This window comes from Pteropus vampyrus, unplaced genomic scaffold (assembly GCF_000151845.1).
Source record: "Pteropus vampyrus isolate Shadow unplaced genomic scaffold, Pvam_2.0 Scaffold297, whole genome shotgun sequence".
Lineage (NCBI taxonomy): Eukaryota > Metazoa > Chordata > Mammalia > Chiroptera > Pteropodidae > Pteropus > Pteropus vampyrus.
In genome coordinates, this window is record NW_011889078.1 from 1601565 (window position 1) to 1618523 (window position 16959).

Sequence of the window (16959 nt, forward strand, 5' to 3'; positions counted from 1 at the left end):
TAACATACAGGTACACAATTTAATATTTATTATATGCATTTTATATACATTATTTTGCAACAGCTGTACGTTTGCTATGTGGTACAATCTTAAAAATTTGCTGATTCATAGTTTGTAAAACAAAAACCTTACAAAACTCATCGAAACTCGCAAACTGATCAGAAAAGATTTTTGGAAGACTAGAAAAAATATTTTATTGTCTTAATCATGCATTACACAAACAAAATCTTTAGTTACACCATAAAATTAAGCACATCTGAAAAAATAAACAGGGATAACTAGTCCAAACACAGCAAATTTCTGTATCCTGATTCAGTAATTTTTGTATCCTATTTGTAATGCAAATAAAAATTTACTCCAAATATTTTTAAACAAGATAGTTTTGTTTGGAATCATGGTAAATCAAGATATGTATCTGGGGGGAATCACCTCGGTATGTAACTTAAACTATAAAATATTCCATTTTTAGTCTATTTTAGACTATCCAAAGAGTTCCAAAATAGATATACAGGTTCCTTTAGCACATTAATAAAAGGATATAAAGACCAACAAAAAGTGAAATAAATAATAGGCTATTAGCAAGATGGATAATCCTTGATAAATAAACTTGTAAATACAGTAAGATGTACAAAATATCACATAGTGATAGAATGCCAAGATTAGGGTTTTTAAATTTTTTTAAGAGTTCATTTGGAGTACTAAACCCCACCGTTTCATTTTAATACACTTAATAATCCTTGGTTTATGAAGACAATTATGTGATGATGAAGGTGATTTAGCATCTTATGGAGGACTTAGCTGAGCTGTATTAGGCAAAAGAAGGAAAGAGTGGTCACACGGCAGCGGGTCAGTGAGATCTCTGTGTTTCAGGGTTGTATAATGCAGAAAAACTTCAATACAATCTTGAGCACTGTTGTGACAGGCTAAATATATAAAAAGACTTATAAAAACTAGAATTTTATCCAAACATTTTGTGCAACTAATGCTAAAATATTTTAAGTTAAATTTTCCTTTTTTCTTTTAAAGCAAAATAAGTTTAAAAGGGAATCTGTGGCATTCAACTGATAAACAGAACATCACTAAGAGATGAAAAAAACTACTCTTGGAGCTCACTTCCCCCCAACAAGAGCACCACATTCCTAACCCTAAGGCAGCACACAGAGTCCAAAATAAAAGTCCTTTTGTAAGATCAGACTCCACACTGGCTTAAAGATACATAAAAAACAGAAATATGCTCAGTTCATATCCAGTACAGGCCACAAATAGTGGAGTCCTTTTTTTGTCCCACAAAATACAGTAATTACAATTAAATTAATGAGCCTGACATTAAGATGTGATTTCCACCAATTTATGCCTGCCCTAAATAACCTTCACCAGGCAGATCACATGTAGTGTCATATCAGTAACCTTTTTTGATGGCAGTGATGCAGACCCTCTTCCTGTCCAAGAAAATCTGTAGTTATGATGTGAGTTTTCTTTGATTCACACAAATACTTTGGCAAGGGCATCAGCCCCTGCACTGGCAATATATGCTTTTGATGGATGGAAAGCAACGTCATAAATTGATTCATCTAATTTCTTCCTATGTGCTGTTATTTCTTGCACACATGTCTTGCTGTCCAAATTCCACAATCTAATAGAACAGTCATGGCCTGTAAAAGAACAAAGTGTTACCGAGTATCAAGTCTTTTATAAAATTTGTGGGCAGTATAGGAAGTTCATTTCAGACTTACTTCCAGACATCAAATAGATTCCATTAGGATCTACTGCTAGACTTGTAACAGCATCCAAATGAGCTACCATAGAATGGATCATTTTACCTAAATAAAACATAACAGAGAAGATTAAGTCTTCAAATAGTTACTAAATTGAGAGATCAGACACTATAAAACAGCATCAATATAAAAGAGATAATTACTATAGTAAATATTTTTTTATTGTGGTAAAATACACCTAACATAAAAGTTACCATTTTAACCATTTGAGAGGGCACAATTCAGTGGCTTTCAGAACATTCGCAATGATGTGCAACCATCACCATTATCTAGTTCAAAACATTTTCATGACTGCAAAAGGGAACTCTGCACCCATTAAGTAGTCACTCTTCACTTTTCCCCTCCCTCAATCCCTGGTAACCATTAATCTGCTTTTTTGTCTCTATGAGTTGCCTATTCTGGATGTTTCATACAAATAAAATCATAAAACTTGTGGCTCTGTGTGTCTGCCTTCTGTCATTTAGAATAATGCTTACAAGATTCGTCTACTTTTAAAGAGAATTTTAATTTTACTGCAGAACATTCCCAGTTACTTTTTTAAAAAGACATCCGTATGACATGAACTTGACAGTATCTGATAGTGGAAAACTTAATGACTATAAGGTTGCATCAGGGGCTTAAGATCATGTAAACTCAAATTAAAATGAAAATAGGAAGATGCTATCTTAGATTTGGCAAGCAAAAAGGGATTCAAGAGCAAGTTAAAATTTAAAAGTTGTAAACTTAAACACTTTGGGGCAAAGGCATCAGCCTCTGCACTGGCAATATATGCTTTTGATGATGGACAGAAAGCAACAACAAAGTGATTAATCCAAGAAGGGAATAAAATAGCAAATAGTGGTACTTTAAAAAATTTCCTCCCCTTTCATTCAGCAACTCAAATGGCTGGGCTGCTCCTAATGAGAGACTGAAGCTTTCTACAGAATTCTAGTTGCAAGCATTTTGCTTTCTGGTCCCTGATGACACTCTACACTGGAACAGGAAATAGATGTACTTTTGTTATTTGCCATGGAGGCTACAGCTGTTTAAACTTGTATACAAAAGTGCAACATAATAATAAAGAGTGAAAAAAGTTTCTCCAAAAAACATAAAAAGTCCTATCAATTTCTGATAATACTAACCACTTACAAAATTAAACTTTCTCATCATTTCAAACCATATTTGTCTGATTAACAGAATACTTTGAGATTCTTCTCTGCTATCCTTGAGAACAGAAAAATCATTCAACATTCTAACTTTAATTGCTTACTCCAACATAATTCATCTATCAGTTCTAGAATCCATTCCTCTCAGTATTCCTATTAAAAAAAAAAAAAAAAATCCAGAGTATGAAATGGTTGTCCTCCAGGACAATAATCTCAAAACACTAGGGGTTAAGTAACAAGTATCATTAATTAGCTTCACTAAAAATGTCAAATCTGTAATAGTAACTCTTAATTTTGAATTTTCATCCTGTATGTCCTAAATTTAACATGTCTTAAAACAAAGTGCATACCATGAACAAAAATTATTATTCTTAGCCTGGCTCCGAAAAGTTTTTCTCAATAGATTTGGTTTCCCTTTTCTTGGGCTTACCTCTTTGGCTTTGCCTATAAAAAAAACTTCTGTGTCAGCCAAGTTCCTTACCACCATGCCTCTGATCAAAATATGCCCTTATCTGAAATTTCCTTCTACCCTCTTCACTTAAAAAATATCTTACCATTCTTTCAAGGCCTCTTTCTGTAAAGACTCCTTTATTTAGCAGAGCTCATCTTACTTCATCTTTGCATGAGTGCATGCACACACATACACACAAATACACCTCCTCTTTTTCCCAGACAACAGTTAAGTCCCCAGAAAGCAGAAACCACATCTTATACATGATAGCAGCCAGTGCAGAATACAAAATGCTAATACATTTCTGTTAATATCTAAATGTTTATTGAACCCATTCATAGTATTGATTTCTATAATGTTTCGGATAAAAAAATTCAACAAATTTACTAATTTATTTGACAGAATGATATTCAAGTAACAATTTAGCTAACCAGCAAATACCAGTTATGGGGATATTCTAGTTTATAACATTTAAATAAATTACCAATTTTTAAAGAAGGATTTCTTTGAAAACAGTACATAAGAACACAATTTCCAGTTTAACTCAATGTGTGTGAGAGAGTGAGAGGGGCTGATTTAGAAAGGATTTTTCTATTGTTTAGAGCTTATTGCTTCAATTATCTTCATACTAAAGATGAGGTACTAGATTAGGTAACAGAATAAATTGGTAGAATTTATAAATAATTTGAAAGACAAAGGCTCTTTGTTACTAAGTAAAATTTCATTACCACTTTTTCTTGATTTCTGCTAGTAAAACAGTTCTGAAAGACTCAACTTTTTGCTTTTGATACAACTACTAAAATTCCTGAACCTTCCCATACAAATGTAAATCTTCAATAATTAAAAGGACTCTTTTTGGAAATAAAGGAAATTATCTTTCTGCTCTTGCAGCAGAGATGAAGATCTTCAGGCTTCATAAGAATTTTCAAAGAACTGATTTGATAAGGTGTTAAATTGAGAACATTCGCATGAATATAAATCGTCTTTCCTATGCAAAATATAGACCTGTGAATATCCATTCTTAACTGTTCTGAGTTAAAAGGAATCTGTCCATGAAAGTGTTATCTGAACAAAGGGATTTATGTAAGACTCTAAAGAATAAAAATTATGACTATGCCCTATATAGCCTTCAAAGAGAAATCTGTAGTTCTGATTTGCTGTTTGCTTGATAATTTGTTCCCTGCAATAATGTTGCAATTAACATTTAGGTTTCTTATTTGGTAGTCTTTCAATACTCCTGTTTAAGCTTCTGCTCAAAGAAGCCTCTCTAGCTGTCAGATGTTTCCTGAAGGAGCAAAAACAATATCTTATGTTGTATTCTAGGTAATGACAGATGAAACAGGGGTCCTTAAAGAAACAACCCTATGGCCAAATTAAGATTTGAGTTGACTTCTATATATAACTGGTAAGTTTCCTGACAGCAATAAATATAGGAAAGATAAAGATAAACCAATTTCCACTATATCATCATTTCATCTACTGAGAAATAATTTTAAAACATCTAAAATGTCAAATACCAGAAAGACACCTCTTCTGCTATACTAATTCACAATAGAATATAAAGGAAAAAATTTCAAATCAAAGTATATTTATTTAAATACCATGACATGAAGAAATTGTAACAGGTAGGCGAGGTATAATTTTACATAATTATTATATATATATACATACATGTACACACACTTAAGAATAAAACTTAACGTATCTTGTAAGTGTGCTACATTAATTAAAGCAAAAATTTGAGCAAAAATAGTTTAACTTGGCAATTTTAAAGCTGAAAAGTCAGTATTTTATATAAAAGAACAGCATTTTTGATTGTCTCAAATTTACAGATTAATATGACTGAAAAGAAAATAAGACAATCTACTTACCCGTTTTATTGTCAAAAAATTTGATGTGTCTATCTTCATGAGCAGTTATTGTAACAGGAAGTGTGGGGTGACTTACTACTCTGTTAATGTGATTACTGGATTGTAAATCTAAAAAATAAAGGGAGATAATGTACTAAAATTCAAACCTTCAATTAGAAGCTGGATGATGACTTTTTTTTAACCAAAAAATAAAAATCAAAGCATTTGTATAAAACAAAAAAACCTGAGAACTAAAACTAGGGCTGTAGAGAGATACAATTTCTTAAAAAATAAATGTTTAAGCTATCATGTGGACAGTACTAGGCTCAAGTTTAGAAAAAATTATAAGTATTTTAAAGCAGACTATATAGGTGGTTTAGAATTTTTAAAATACCTACAGTAATTATTACTTTTAATAACCAGCTCATAAAAGAATTATAAGCATTTAATGAAAATTCATAAGGATAATTAGATGTTTGCAAGGTTCAATCACCATCCTACCCACACTGACAAAAAACATGCAAAGAACTAAAACTAATGTTCTTAAGAATGAGACCTTTTCTTTACTACTAAGCTCCTAATTTTTGACTAGAGATGAGGGAGAACAGAGAAGAATCAAAATAAATGGGAAAACGTTATCAACGTTACCAGACTTTATGTAAAACAATCATTCCACACGTATACATAAACTCTTAAACACATCACCAAGAAAACCCCGTGTGTGCATGCGCACGCATAATTACCTATGTTTAAGAGGGAGAAAGGAACTAGGGTTGAAAAGACACTGGAGAAGATATTTTGAGTGTAATTTGGTTTGAGAGACTTGATCATGGAACCATTTAAATGTTTTACATAATTATAAAATGATTTTTAAAAGTAATCATGAAAAATCAAAAGTAAAATTAAACAAATGAATTTAACTATATATCCAATTAATTGGTAAAGCACAAATAAATGACTTATTTCAAGTGACTTTAAAGAACAGTAATTCAGCTGCCCATCCCTAGTAGAATATACCCTAAGTACAAAATATTAACAGAAATCAAACTATTGGTGGTGGTTTTGGTATTATTATTCTGAGATGACTATATGTGTACTGAGATAAATAAATTATGATGATCTTGCTGAGAGCCAGGAATTTTGGTATGGTTAAAATAAGGTAAACACATCAAATCAATGGGATAGATCTGAATTTGAATTGAAGTATCTGTATGAATTTATCAGTATTTTCCTTTTTTAAAAAATGTGTCTGTAGCTCTGTCCACTAAAAAGGCCTAAACCAATGACCAACTCAAGAGCGCCAACCCAATCACCTAACACCTAGACTGTAGTCTCTAAATGTCACTTTCCAATAAAAGAAACCATGGCTCCTTAGAGAAATGGCTGATTTCAGATATGGGGCACAAAATGAACAAGATGAACCTAGAACATCTTGTCAAATTGGAAAGTAAGAAAACTATCAATGACGACAGGGTCATTAAATTCTGGAGCCAACTTGAATAAGCTCCCACTGGTCAAAGATTAAACAATCTGAATAGCAATAATGATAATACTTGCAATGGATTCAATCATATCAAATACATTTATTTTCAAGAAAGATTATAATAAAAATAAACAACATGCAAAAGACTCGCTGGTCACCTTTGAAGGATGCTAGGGAACCACCCCATTATTATTTTGAAAACTGGTAAGTAAAGGGGGGGGGGAATCAATAATTTATCTTGCTTTTCTTTTATAATCTCTAACTCCAGAGTAACCAAATTATTGATGAGGGGTGGTCCTTTTAATAGAAGTATTCTAGCAAATAAATGGAGAAGTAATGATAGAATCAGAAAACCATTTTTCAATAGTTAATGAATTAACGGACGGTGATAATGATCAAGACTGAAAACATAAGATAAACAACCAACCAGACAATATTTACTTCTGATAAAAGTTCACAAATTACTATTAGTAGTCTAGCCAAAAACATGTAAAAACTTTAAAGTGAAGACAATCAAAAACATTAAACCTGAATTTGAATAAGCCTCTGGAGCTATAACCAATTTATAGGAAGTAAAATGAACAGAGGAGCACATTAAACGATACCCCAAGGATCCAATTGGCAAAATCGAGACTGTGGGAAACATGAAAGGACGAACTACCTAATTTCTTAAATAGAAAAATGCAAGGGAAATAAAGAGATGGAGGTGGAACCTACAGATGAAGAGAGACCTGAAAGGCCTACAGCCAATCACAATGCACAGGCCTTATTTGGATTTCTATTTAAATAAATTGTAAAACACATACGACAGCCTAGACTTATAACACTGGCTATTTATACATAATTATTGAAGCAAGATGATGAGTTCATCAGGTTCATTATATTATTTTCTCTACTTTCATATGTATTTCCATTAAAAATTTAAAATTATTTCCCTTGCTTTCACCTTTACATAACTCTACGCACTCCTCTGTCCCCATATACCCACCCATGCTTTTAAGCATAATTTAAAGAAATAGCAGAAATAATGTAAATAAGTACAACTATAACACATCGAAACTTCTTCCATCCTAAATTCAAATAGTCTGAAAACTTACCAGAATCTATTTGTGATGAAAACATCACCAATGACTGTGATGTTTCTAAATCATAAATTACTGTATTACCAGTGTTGAAAGAGGACACCATATGAGCTGGATCACAGCCTATAAAGTCAACCGATGTAGGTATTCCATGCTCTGAAAGGAGCCCAAAAAGATACAGTGTAAATACAATTCAGAAATCTGTTTTTTTTTATAAGAAAAAGAAATTCAAATATTCTTGAAATAATGTTAATAATGAAAAAGAAAGCAATTGTGTTAAGATGGTGAGCTATAACAGGTAACTCTCAATTATTTAAAAAGTGTTTATAACATCCTATTTAACATTATAAAAAATATATAGCTAGAGAGCTCTTAAAGTGAGAGTAGATGTGTAAAGGTTATTTGTTCTATGCATTTTCTTCTAAGAGGGGAAAAAAATCCTGGATGAGTTTTCTGGTTCACTTGCCAATTACATCATTAGATAATAAATTAGCAATCTCACATCACTGTCTTGGGACACTGTTCACTTGTCTGAGACCTATAAGCCTTAAGTAGCTAATACAAGTTGAATTTTCAGATCTGAAAAAATGAAGCTTGGAGTCTGGAATCCACTGATGTAGTACTATCCTACAGTAGCCTGAGCAACAATTTCTCTTTTTAACATAATAAATTCAATTGGCCAGATCAATGCACAACTAAGTGAAATCTGGAGTCAAGCAGTTAATTACCTGGGTGAAGCTAGAAACAAATATCTAAACGAATTTTTACCTCAAAAGCTTGGGTAACTGAAAAAGTAGTAGAATCACTAAGGTATCTATCTAAGAGACCCAATAAAATTAAGCATATACACTATTCATCTAAAATGTTTTAAAACAAAATATACTTTTTAATAAAAATAAAAGGTCAGATTTTTAAAACTAATATTAAAAACTGACTTGGAATATAAGACCAACACAAGTACATAAATACATGTATCTAAATAAATGTCATTACAAGGTAAATTGGTTAAAAGCTTCTTTGACAGGAAAAGATTTTAAATCATGCAGGTAACTCAGTTTGTACTTCCCAGTTAAGGGTGCTGTTTCAGTGACTATGGCTAGACTGCGCAACCACTATGCTCCTATATGGTTTGCAAGAATGCTTGAGACCCAACAAAATTAAGAAGATACACTTTGTGATCCCTTTAGTCTCAGTGGGCAGCCACCTGGAGCAGGCAGAGGGTCGCATGTCTGAGTAGCCTCATTTGTCTACTCCACTGTTATATACAAATAGTTTAATATTTTATAATAGGACATGTCCTGAAAAAAGTAAGAAAACACTAAGCAACAGGACATACTTGCAAAGCATCTTTTTTATGTATAAAAAAGTGACAAAGTAAAATTATCATAAGCTTTATAAAATTCTTTCAATATATCTCTTGAAACAGCAAAGAAATAGTAAATTATTGCTCTGTACTTTTTGGCTTGCAAACCGCCCCCCCCCCCACCACCATTTTTTAATAGAGGCAAAACTTACTTACCTTTGTCTCCATTGTAAGTGCAAATACATGGCAATTTTTCTTGTGGATTCCATAACCTAACAGTGCCATCTGCTGAACAAGACAGTAATTGGTTTTTTATGCCACTATAAGCAAGTCCCCAGACAGCATCTGTATGAGCAACTAAAGTGCCAGCTAGAACGTTTGGCTCTGGGAAGAAAGAACAAAAACAAAAACAAAAATTAGCTACTAGAAGTTTAAAAGAAATACTCTGGTATATAAAGAGAACTTATCATATAATTAAGTATAAGACTACACATACCAGCTATAAAAAGACCAAAGTGTATACAATGGCCATCTCTTCTAAGTTGTGAAGTTACAGGTTATTTTTAATCCCTGCCCCAATACATTCCTGCATTTTTACATTTTCTGTAAGAAACATATACTTTTTAAAAACAAACTTTATTGAGCTAAAAATTCCCATACCATGTAACTCACCAATTTAAACTGTACAAGTCAATGTTTTTTAGTATGTTCAGAGTTGTGCTATCATTGCCACACCAATTTTAGGTCACTTTCATCACTCATTAGCTATCCCCCCACCCCCCTAATTCTTCCTCCCTGCCTTTCTGCAGCCCTAGACAACCACTAATCTATTTTGTTTCTACAAATCTGCCTAGTCTGGACATTTTATACAAATGGCTATTTGTGATTGCCTTCTTTCACTTAGCACAATATTTCCAAAGTTCATCCATGTATCAGCACTTAATTTCTTTTAACTGTCAAATAATATTCATTGTATGGACATACTACATTTTACTTATCTATTCATCTGATGGAATGGTGGCTAATAACATTGTGCATCATTTGTTCTACAACCCTGTTTCTCTAGTAAACTCCCACTTTCCATGGATATTTCTTAAAATCTCCAGATATTTCCCAACATCTCCACCAATCCTCACAGTTGCCAACTACCCTTCCTCATAAATGATTCCCTCTGATACTTCACTAAGAAAATATAGCATTGAAAAAGGAAGCTCTCCCCATCTTCCTGCCTCCCAACCTGTTGGTGTCATTATAACACCATTTTCTCCATGCTTCCAGATATAAGTAAGGAATTGTCCTTCCTATTGAAGACTAATTCTACGAGGTATATTTTGGATTCCATTCAACTCACTAACTTGCTTTCATGTTTACTACTTCTCTACTAAACAAATCCTCCTCATCCTCCTTAGGATCCACAAGCAAACAAATAAGCTCCAGCATCTCTCAACCTAAACAAAAAACCTTCATTATCCTTACACTAAATCACTCTAATACCAACACCAGGCCAAAACAACCCTTGCTAAAATCACCCCAAATGACGAACTCTATTCTACCGAACTTAATAAAATTATTTCTTTGATTTCTTTCTTTGCTGTTGTCATCACATTGCTTTTCCTCCAAGGAGTGTGCCTTGAAAGGTTACCCAGAGTTCCCTTCACTTTCTGGTTTTAGCCCCAACATCCAACTTCATTCCGTCTGGCCAAAATCCAGGTGACGTATTTGTCACTTATAAAAAAGAACCTTTCTATCCTCACTGTAATCTAATTAGATCTCTCTGCAACATTTCAAAGTGCAGATTGCTTCCTTCTCGAAATGGTTTCTTCCTTTGGGTATGTTCCCATAATTCCCAACTCTGCTGTACTTCCTCCAACCTCAACGCCAGTTTTTTCTTAGTTTCCTTTGTTGGCTCTCTTATTCTAGCCACTCTCCTAATGTCAGAGTTCCTTCTCTTCTTACCCTATAAAACACACTCTCTCGGTGTTATACTATCCATTCTCGCATCTTCATATTGATATTACCTACTTGATAGTACCAATTCTTAACATGCCTAAAAACCAAACTCATCATCTTTTATCTTCTCATCCCTTTTCTGCCCCCATTTCAATAAATGTTATCATCACAGATGCAACTGTTGTGTCAAAAGGTGATGAAAATGTTCTGAATTAGATGGTGTTAATAGTTGCACAATCCTGCCAATACAGTAAAAACTACTAAACTGTATACTTTTAAAGGGTAAGTTTTATTACATGTGACTTATATCTCAATAAAGCTGTTAAAAAAAACCTAACAAAATCAGAGTCACTCATCCATTACTTTACTCCCTCAATCCATTTATCAAAAGATTGTGTCTATTCTACCCTATTTCCCAATATGTCTCAAATCCACTTCTCTCCAACTGCTCTGCTACCAACTGCTTTACTACCACACTAATCTTGGCATTACCTCTCACCTTGTCTACTGGACCCACTCCATTACAACTTTACAGTACAATATTATACTGATATTCCTCTCTCCACTCTCCCCTCAAGTCCTTGCAACAACCAGTAACCCTTTGAAACTACATTTACAGGTCACTTCCCGGCATAAAGCTCTTTACAGTAGTTCCCCCCTTATCCACAAGGGAAACATTCCAAGACACCCAGTGGATGTATGAAACTACAAATAGTACCAAACCCTGTATATACTACTCCGTTTTATCCTATACATACATACAAATGATAAAGTTTTATTTATAAATTACGCACGGTAAGAGATTAACAACTAATATAGAATAATTATAACAATATAATAAAAGTTACGTGAATGTGGTCTGTTTCTACAACCCCTCTAAGCAAACTAGCACAACTTTCTTTTCCTTTCTTCACAATTTCATGGACAGAAGATATGTTCTTACTACTGATCTTAGTGACCTCAGCATAAATATATTTTTTCTTTCCTGTCGAGAACTTCCACCTTTTCACTTAAAGGAAATGCATTTTATGGCTTCTCTCTGGCATATGCAAATTGCCAGCATAACACCCTTGTGTTTCGGGGCTATTCGTAAGTAAAATAAGGGTTACTGGAACACAAGCACGGTCACACCGTGATAATGGATCTGATAACCAAGATGGATACTAAGTGACTAAGGGGCAGGTAGTGTATAAAGCATGGATACAGTGGACAAAGGATGATTCATTTCCTGGGCGGAATAGAGAGAGATGGTACTCAATTTCATCATACTACTAAGAATGGCATGGCAACTGTAAAACTTATGTGTATTTTTGGAATTTTCCATTTAATATGTTTGAACTACGATTGACCTCGGAAAGCGAAACTGCAGATAAGGAGGGACCATTTGCTAAAATTTCCCTTTAACCTTTAGATTTTGGCCTGAACGTCACTATTTTAGACTACATTTAAAGAAAGTTCTGCCTGTTACTCTCTCTCATAATGCTATAATCATAGCACTTATCACAATTTGTAACCGCAGACTTCATCCCCTTGCTTATCTGTTTAATGTCTATCTTTTCCATTAGACTGTTATTTTTTGATGTAGTGCTTAATATTATACCTGGCAAATTTAGGCACTGAGTTTGTGTTAAATAAAAAGACCAAAGAGCTTGAATTCTTTTTAAATGAATCAATCATTAAGTAGACCACTGTTTATTAATTAATGTTTTAATATAGTGTTTCATTTTGGGACACTATAAAATTACCATAGAGAAAGTACCAATTCACAGGCTTAAATATTCGTGGCATATTTAATTTTTCTCTTTAATAAAGGAAATTACTAGTACATTTAAGACCGAAATGAGGAGACCAATACATGTTTAAACAACTTTATTAAATAATATCTGCGGTATTTCTGCCAGCTCCATTCACTTAAAAAAAAAGAAAAAACATTTTGAGTCTTTTACTTACCATATGTATCATATGGATCCACATTAGGGCTAGGCATATTCCACCACTGGATGGTTGCATCAATACCACCACTAAAACACTGTTCTCCATTAGAACTAAGAGCTAATGACAGAACAGGACCACTATAATAAAAATAGAGGGGGAAAAGTTACTTATAAAGCCTAGAAAGAAATTCACATTCACATCCCCCAACCTCTGAATTTATGTGGTATCTAAAAACTATTTAAGGTAAACATGTACATCTGAACAGTACTGATTATATTCTCATTAATACAATTAATAATCAAACATTACATTATTCAATTACTGTCTTTTCTAATATAAAACAAACATTATTAGAAAATAACAAGGTTCAAGAAATGATAAATAATAGTTAACAATAACTATGGTTGTTAATTAACTACTAATTCAGTAAAACTTACATGTGGGCCCTAAATGTGTAGATAGGCTCTACATCTAAAGAGGCACTCCTAAAAGAGGGGAGAAAAGGGGTAGGGGAGGAGAAGGCAATTAAATAATAAAAAATCACTGGCGGATATTCAAGAGTCATTAGGTAAGCTCATATAAGTGCATAAAATATACAGAAACCACTAAGGAAGAATAATTACTTATAATTAATAACAAATTTGGAAGGGAAAAAAACACAGCTATTAAAATACTTACTTTTTGGCAGGAACTGTTTTTTGTAAGTTCCAAAGTTTCAGAGTATGGTCCTCAGAGGCAGTAACCAATACAGGTTCTACAGGATGAAAAGCTAATGCCCGTACTCCATCAAAATGGCTACGTAGTGTATACTTGGGGTTCCATGTCTTTCGAAAGGTATCTTTATTGGCAGGCAACTAAAAAGAAAGAGCACAATACTTAGTAGTAAAAGTAGTAAATTGACAGGCATGTGGAATTTTTGTTTCTTTGTTTTGGTGTGTTTAAAACATTTAAAACTGCTTTGCTAAAATGTCCAGTAGAAATTTAATGTACCTTAAAACTTTGTAATAAATCTTTATCATTTAATAAGAACTAAGAAGAATAATTCATTAGCTTTCAAATATATAAATCAAATGAAGGGCCCCTTAATCTGTTTCACCTAATCATCAGGCTAAACCCAAAGGTCTTATTAACTGTCAGTGAGAATAAAAAAACTAACATGCTGCAGTACTTTTACATGAAAACAATAAAAATTATATAAATTACTACCAAAAATCCAAGGATACAATATGAACAGTAAATTGCCATTTAGAACATTAGCATGTGAATTTTTTAAAGGCAGCAAGTTAAGGTACTTTCTAAAAGTCTAAGAATATTTTCATCCCATTTTCATTAGCATTGTTGATACTGATAAGAGGTTAATCTTTTTACCTTCTTCTCCATCTGTAAAGATAGGCTGTGAAACCTCTTCCAAAGTAGTCAAAAGTTTACTAGAATTTCGTTCCTTATGTACTTTAAAAATATTAATAAGAATAATTCAGCCCACCATGGCTGATGTCTCAAAAGTATGCTAATAACATAAGTGTAAAATGCAGAAAAAAACGAATTTGTTAAAAAAATTAGGTTGCTGAAAAACTGCAGATGCAGTAATACAAAATCTAAACAAGTATGGTTAACTCTCAATTGGATGTTTATTGTCTATAAAAAATTTAATTCAAGACTAGTTTCACCTCTAACACTGTCCTTCCTATCCTTGCTCCATTCTCTCCCCACCCCTTAAATGAAGGACTAAGTACATTAAAACTTTATATTAAGTATTCAAGAAATGGCAAGCTAAATTTAATATTATCCTTAAAAAAAAAAAAAAAGTTCAAAAATAAAATGTGCTTTTTAAGAAGTATCCTGAAGGTAAATAAGTGATTAAGGTTCTCTATTTTTCTCTTAACACCAAAATATGGCTTGAGAGTTGACTACTCTGATATTTATTGACCAATATTTTAAAGTAATCAATCACCCTAAACTCCTAATCAACCACAATACCTAAGAAAAATTAAAATACCACAAAAAAGTAATTATAAAAAAAAACCTACATGTCACTTCAAATCAACATACTGACACGCTTAAACTTCTTTTCCATGCACCTCAACATTAATTCTGTTTTATAAGTGTTTCCAAAAAATAAGGAGCCTTCTATTAAATCATTAAAAAAATTAAAAATAAAACTGCACTTACATCATAACTATAGTCTGCATCATTTGTTACCGTCAAGTCTGCAAGGTCTCCAAGGCCCAGTACACTTAACAAAACATCATCAGAACCCATAATAAATGACTTGCCTCCTCCAGATGGAAACGTTATTGGTTCAGCTATAAAGAACAAAACCGCTTCTTAAATGCTGAAAAATCATACAGTACAAGACAATATTGTGGGGGAAATGTAAGTACTTAACAGTTATAATACAGTAATATAATTTTTATTTTCCCATGTCCCTCATTTCTTTCACTTAAAAAAATGAATAGTAAAAAATAAATATTTAGAAATTGCAACATAATCTTCCACAAATCAAATGTACTAGATATACTAATCTAGGGTGGGAAGGTAGGCACAAAAGCTTTGTCTTTTTATATCACTTATCGCTTTGGTACAATTATAGCTACAGTATTTTTTAAATGTTATAGGTTGTTGCTAAGTCCTTTTGCTTTGTATTATATTTGCTTAGAAGTGCTGGGTATTCTAGTCTCTGAAAAAAATTAATATAAGCATTCAAATGTAAATGGTCTCTGGTCTGTAATACAGTGTATCAGTTTACTGACATCAAGGCTTAAATTGCTCCGATTCCTCCAGTAACAACAATGGTCTAGAAAGAGGGCAGCTCTACCACCAACAATGTCAATTTCCCTTCTGTAAAAGGTTAATCCATGTGATATTCAGAATGCCTTCTAGCCTTCAAGCTTCATGATTTTTAACTTCCCTTTTATTTACCATGATACTTCAAAAGTAATTAATCTATAAAACTACAGAACTTTAAATTAAATCTGACATTTTAAACAATTAAAATCAAACTACCATAATTAAAATAACTATAATAACATTTTAATATTTTGTTGTAATAGTTATAGTATAAGCAGTAATTCTCAATATCATTTCAAACATGCTTCGAAAGCAAAATTTTAATCTTAAAATGCAAGGGGAAAGTACACAAGTCATCATAATACAAACAACTCAACATATGAAAACACGTTTAAAATTTATGAGCAAATTTAAAAGGGAAACACAAAACTCAAGCTAATTGTCAATTGTAAAAAATCCTTATGAATAACAATACAAATTTAATACACTAGAAGAAACATAAGTATATATAATATTTGTCAGTCCTCACTACTACTGAAAATAATTTTAAGATACAAGTTAACTTCTCCTAGATATATACTACAGCCAAAGTAAAATTCATCTTTATTTAGAATATCCTATCAAAGTAAGGTATAATATCAAAGTAAGCTACAAAATTTGACTCAAATCAGGTCCTAAATGATATTGCTAAAATGATGCTGTGAGTCAGCAACTGATATAGAGCAAATATGATAGAAAACATACCTGGAGATACCAGTAGTATTTAATCTTTTTTTTTTTTAATTTATTAAAATATAGCTAACATACAATATTATATTAGTTTTAGGTATAATCTTTCAGTGATTATATTAAATCTGAATAATCTGTAGCACTGATCCTCCCTAGAATATCTAGTATGTAGTTATTAGTAATACCAGAAGCAGCTAAGAATGATAAAATCAATTATGTTTAAAAACAATTATATAAAATTCATTAGATATTTACTCAAAGCATTTTTAGCCAGAACAAGGAAATCTTTTTAAGATCTTAGTTTGTTTATAGGCAAGTTAGAACAAATGACACAATTCCGCCCACTCACAATTACACAAACACTTAACACAAATCTTAATAAAAGCCTAATAACTTTAATAAATTATTTTGTATTACATATTCATTGTGCAGAGATACTTTTGATCAGTTGTTGACCAACTGAGAGGCA

At 32.3% G+C, this 16959-nt stretch overlaps 1 protein-coding gene across 6 annotated transcripts in view; it reads right to left on the reverse strand.

Annotated features, from left to right (window-relative positions):
• STRN3 (striatin 3) overlaps nt 1-16959 on the reverse strand; it is a 76982-nt gene continuing 60023 nt past the window's right edge. For 5 of the 6 annotated variants that reach the window (XM_011376394.2, XM_011376393.2, XM_011376395.2 and 2 more), the window contains 9 exons: nt 15144-15277; nt 13653-13828; nt 13412-13459; nt 12990-13111; nt 9306-9473; nt 7802-7942; nt 5243-5350; nt 1734-1820; nt 1-1652 (listed from right to left, as the gene is read on the reverse strand). In XM_011376394.2, the coding sequence (XP_011374696.1) occupies nt 1483-1652; nt 1734-1820; nt 5243-5350; nt 7802-7942; nt 9306-9473; nt 12990-13111; nt 13412-13459; nt 13653-13828; nt 15144-15277 (1154 nt within the window). In that variant the 3' untranslated portion in view covers nt 1-1482. The remainder of the gene's footprint in view (nt 1653-1733; nt 1821-5242; nt 5351-7801; nt 7943-9305; nt 9474-12989; nt 13112-13411; nt 13460-13652; nt 13829-15143; nt 15278-16959) is intronic. The other variant, XM_011376400.2, reaches the window with a different exon arrangement.